This window comes from Bombus bifarius, unplaced genomic scaffold (assembly GCF_011952205.1).
Source record: "Bombus bifarius isolate JDL3187 unplaced genomic scaffold, Bbif_JDL3187 scf7180000008779_frag, whole genome shotgun sequence".
NCBI lineage: Eukaryota > Metazoa > Arthropoda > Insecta > Hymenoptera > Apidae > Bombus > Bombus bifarius.
The window spans coordinates 10,136-14,626 of NW_022884824.1; the positions used below are offsets into that span (position 1 = coordinate 10,136).

General features: G+C 43.3%; 1 protein-coding gene across 1 annotated transcript; it reads left to right on the top strand.

Moving 5' to 3' along the window:
• Window positions 1-737: 737 nt before the first annotated feature.
• On the top strand, window positions 738-2,070 carry LOC117213365. The gene is made up of 3 exons (XM_033458716.1): window positions 738-1,354; window positions 1,428-1,499; window positions 1,578-2,070. Exons 2-3 carry the CDS (start codon window positions 1,452-1,454, stop codon window positions 1,989-1,991), a joined length of 462 nt encoding a protein of 153 aa, XP_033314607.1. The 5' UTR covers window positions 738-1,354; window positions 1,428-1,451; the 3' UTR covers window positions 1,992-2,070.
• The last annotated feature ends 2,421 nt before the right edge of the window (window positions 2,071-4,491 follow it).

Sequence of the window (4,491 nt, forward strand, 5' to 3'; positions counted from 1 at the left end):
TCGATAAGCGAAAACACCGTTTGCACAAGCCAACACAGCGAACGATCCTTTGGTTAAATTCTCGAAGGGAAATTGTTCTGTTATATCTCTCTTACAATCGCATGCAATGATGGCAAGAATATCAGTTAATAGCAATGCCGGTATTGTTCTTAATTTTCGATTGACCCCGACGATGTATTTAATAGTCCTTTCTGTGCGGGACTTGTGTGATTTCGCAAGCCTTGCCCAAAGACGGGTAATATTTTACCAACAATGGGAGGAGGAATGCGAAGATCAGTGGATGTTTCAGTAGCTGAAAACACCGTTCGCACAAGCCGACACAGCGGACAACTCCTTTGTTTAAAGTTTAAACAATGATTCTATCTTCAAAACCGTTCACGAGAATAAAACGAGATCGATGATAGGAAATTCTAATTCGATTCTCGTGGGCAACGAGATTATCAGAGAAGAAGGAAATTTTCAAAATTAATTTTCTTACCTTGAGGAGTAGGTGCTGTCTGGTGCCATTACCTCAGCTGCTCCGGTGGTCGTCGAAGTTTTTGTTGGGTTTATTATTTGAACTCGAATATAGTTTACTATCAACTCTTACTTTATTTATCTATTTTAATACAGACTGAACAATTTACTAACTGGATTAATACCGCAATTACAATGCGCGTTTTGTCTAAGCGATGAAATGAGGACTTCAAAGATAAAATTTTCTTTTACTTAATCGCGACTCTCTTTTCTTTACCGAAAAACTAAAGACCCCGAAACGCAAAATATTATACAAAATTTCTAAACGCAATGATGAGCGCAATAAAGAACGTAATACGAATGATCCGTAATAACAATGAACACAAATTATAAAATGAACGCAAGAAGAATGAACGAAAATAATGAGCCGTAATAAGAATGTTCACCAGAATATTAATGAGCGAAAATACGAATGAACGCAAATTATAATGAACACAAGAAGAATGGACACTGCTCTAAGTTGCTTCGCTTATTTATAATGCCATCCCCCACGGGGTGGTGGTCCGCTGGGGGTACGCTTCCGTGGGAATCGGGATGTTGCAGTTTGGGTTTCTTGGAATCGTACGTGACAAAATGTAAATTCCGTATTTCGACTTAGTTTTTATCGGTCCTGTGTTTCTGCTGAGCTAGCGTCTAGAAGATTTGAAGCATTCCACGCTGATCTAGTCCTTTCCGCGAGAGACTTCCACGTGCTGTACCGTGGGAATTACCGGTGTTTCTTCGGCGCGTGGAAGGGCTGGTGGCTGCAGCATCATTATCATTTCAGTGTTTGCTCGGGCAACACGCGCAACTCCGCTGCTCTCCCATAACAAGGACCTCCTCCTTCGAGTTGTTTTGCGTAAGTTTAGATATTTGCATATTATGGTTGTTTTTGTGATTTTGATCGTTTTTCCTTTTTGTTATTTCCCTAGGCTTCGGTGATCGACGTTCGAACAATGTTTGCGGAGTCATTTTCATCAGAGGTTCCTATCCAGACTTCCCTGGTACGTATTTAGTATTCTTTTTAGTCCGCTTCATTCGTCCTGTTTCGTTTTATTTAAAATATACTGTGTTGTTTTCAGCGCAAGCGAAAGAGGGATTCCGAAGAACCCATGGGCGACTCGGGAAGACCCAACAAACGCATGCGGCCCTGTGATAAACCACAAGTATCAGAGTGGTTGGAGGAACTATTCAACATTGGTGCTGAGGCCGTGTCGAAATTGAGCTTTGACGATTTGGTTACTTTTGATGAGAGTTTCTTCGATGCAGAGACCGTCGTATTGGAGTGGGAACCCCCTCTGGTTGAAATCGTTGATACCGATCGTTGTGTGAAAGTTCGTTTTGCAAATGAAATTCCCGAAGAGGTTTTGGAGGCACATCTTCGTCACCATGCTTCTGGGAGAAAGGGAATTTCCCCTGTTGTGCGTTATTGGTGTATGCGTGAATTCAGCGAACTTTGTCCCGGAGCTCCTTGCTACGATTTTGATTTAGTGTAGCTGCTTCAATTTCGTTGGTTCGCTGCTTGATGTTCCTTATTATTATTAATTTTTAGATGTATTTTGTTTTGTGTTCAATATATATATATATATGTCGGGTTTACATTAGAATTAGGGTTAGGGGCGTAAAGCGAATCTTCGTTTGGATTACACGTCGTCGTTATGCAATAGAGAAGACATTGGCTAGTGCAAATACGATTATTATAGAACCGGACAAGTAACCGTGGTAATTAGATACTCGAGAAACTAATGACAATGATCCTAGGTTCAATAACGAATTCGCGGACAGCGGGGCGGTAGTCGTACGCACTCGTAAAAATCTAAGTCGGATTCTGTGTTAATATTCGCTGATCGTAAGGAGTTAATCCTTTTTTTGTCGATGAGACCGCAAGAGAGAATGACTTTCCGTCCCGGTGATACCCCAGAGGAAAACTATGACGGGGTGTGTCTAAGGACACGAGATCATCGGATTCGTCGGGGACATCCTACGTTCGGAAAGTAAGGGAAATTAACGTTGCTGCTAATTGGCCAATCTCCATATCGGTAGTTAGAAAAGGATGCTAGCTGCCCTTGAGGGAGGGTTGCTAGTGGGAGACGTCGTTCGTGGAAAAATAGGTCTCTCCTGTCTTCCCGTAACTGGGACAAAGACTGTGTATCTGTTGAAGGATTTTAGGTAACTAGATATTAGTGTTTATGACGGTCCTCGGGCTAGCCGATCACGTACTGTGGAGACGCGTCGACATCTGGTAAACATCCTGCCCGGAGAATAGGATCTGCGTGTGGCAAGCTACGGGACAGAAACCGTTGGAATGTTTACTGCTACGTGCCGCTACAAATCTTTCTTTTAAGGAGAGCTATAGGAATACTCAATGCCTTTGTTAGATGGAGAGTTCGTCCCGTTGACCGCGGCCACGTTCGGCGACTAATTGTCGCCTTGAGCCCAAGCTCATTGTCACAAGTCTCAAACAAATACAATTGGTTAGAATGACGGCAAATCGTTTAGTTACAACTGTAGATTTTAATTACAACGTTTTTATGGATTTTCCCGAGGTTTCAGAGGGAAGGCACCGGTGTCCTCTTATCTCCGACACGGCCATCCTGACTATCACACGTCCTCGGGTGTAGTTAAAATATTGGGTATTCCTTACATTAAATTTGGTACAATCAACATTAGTTACAACTTAATCAAATGTCAAATAAACCAAGGGTCCAGTTCGACAACAGGATTTTGCTCGAAGTTTCGGTAACAAAAATAAAGGGACAGAATTATTAACATTATGATTCGTATTCGAAATATTAGTTGCATCCTGTGGTTTATCAGTCGGGTCGTAGTGGCGTGACGGACTATTTGCGATTTGCACCCAGATGAATCTTGATTTTGTAGATCGCACGACCGCACAGAGTTACACTGGTGTTGCGTGCGAACATACGACCGATTGAGGTTCGTAACATTGCAGCTGGCTGTGCGTGCGAGTACACGACCGCTTCAGCTTCATGGCGTTGCCGCTGGTGGTGCATGTGAATACACGACCGCTTCAGCTTCCTGGCGTTGCCGCTGGTGGTGCATGTGAATACACGACCGCTTCAGCTTCCTGGCGTTGCCGCTGGTGGTGCATGTGAATACACGACCGCTTCAGCTTCCTGGCGTTGCGCTAATGACCCTCGGGGGTCGGGGTACTCATATCGCTCGGGTCACTGTCCTCGCCACCACTAACAACGTCCAAATCCGCAGGAATGCGACTATCTGGCATCCTCCTCAACCTGTCGTGACTATACTTGTAAGAGCGTTTGCCGTCTAACGGTTTTAGAATATATTGGTCCCCCTCCAAAATCTCTGCTATCCTAAATGGACCCTTAAATTTCGGATCTAGTTTACATTGGTTTCTCTCTTCAATTTTCCGTAGCACAAAATCACCGAGGTTGAACCTAACCACTTTCGCCTTGGTTTTATCAAATCTAACCTTGTCGTACTTGACACTAGCCTCTATATTTTTTTTTTTTTTTTTTTTTATGGCTTGGCGCCTTACATCGGAGATATCTATTGTCTTTTCCTCTATATTATCGGGTAGCATCAAGCCGTATGGCCTTGCTGCTTTACCGATCAGCAGTTCTAACGGGCTTGATTTCGTTACACGGTTGGTGGTGCAATTTAAAGCCAATTGTATTTCCCCGATCGCGTCTTGTCAAGACCGCCCGGTCGTTTCTACCGTCGTGAACATATTTTTTAGCGTACTCATAGTATGCTCTACCTGTCCATTGGCCCTACTAGCACCGGTTGCTATTAGGTGGAGTTTAATGTTCCTATCTTGGCAAAAATCTCGGAACTATTTACCCGTTAAGACACCTCTCTTGACCCGTTATCATGCGGCAAGGACTGCCGAATAAAAATATAGTACTTAAGTGCTTTAGCGGTACTAAGGGAAATCTACTTTACGAGTATGATGCAGATATGCGAATTTAGTGAAGACGTCGGCCAAAACAATGACATATCCTTTCGAAC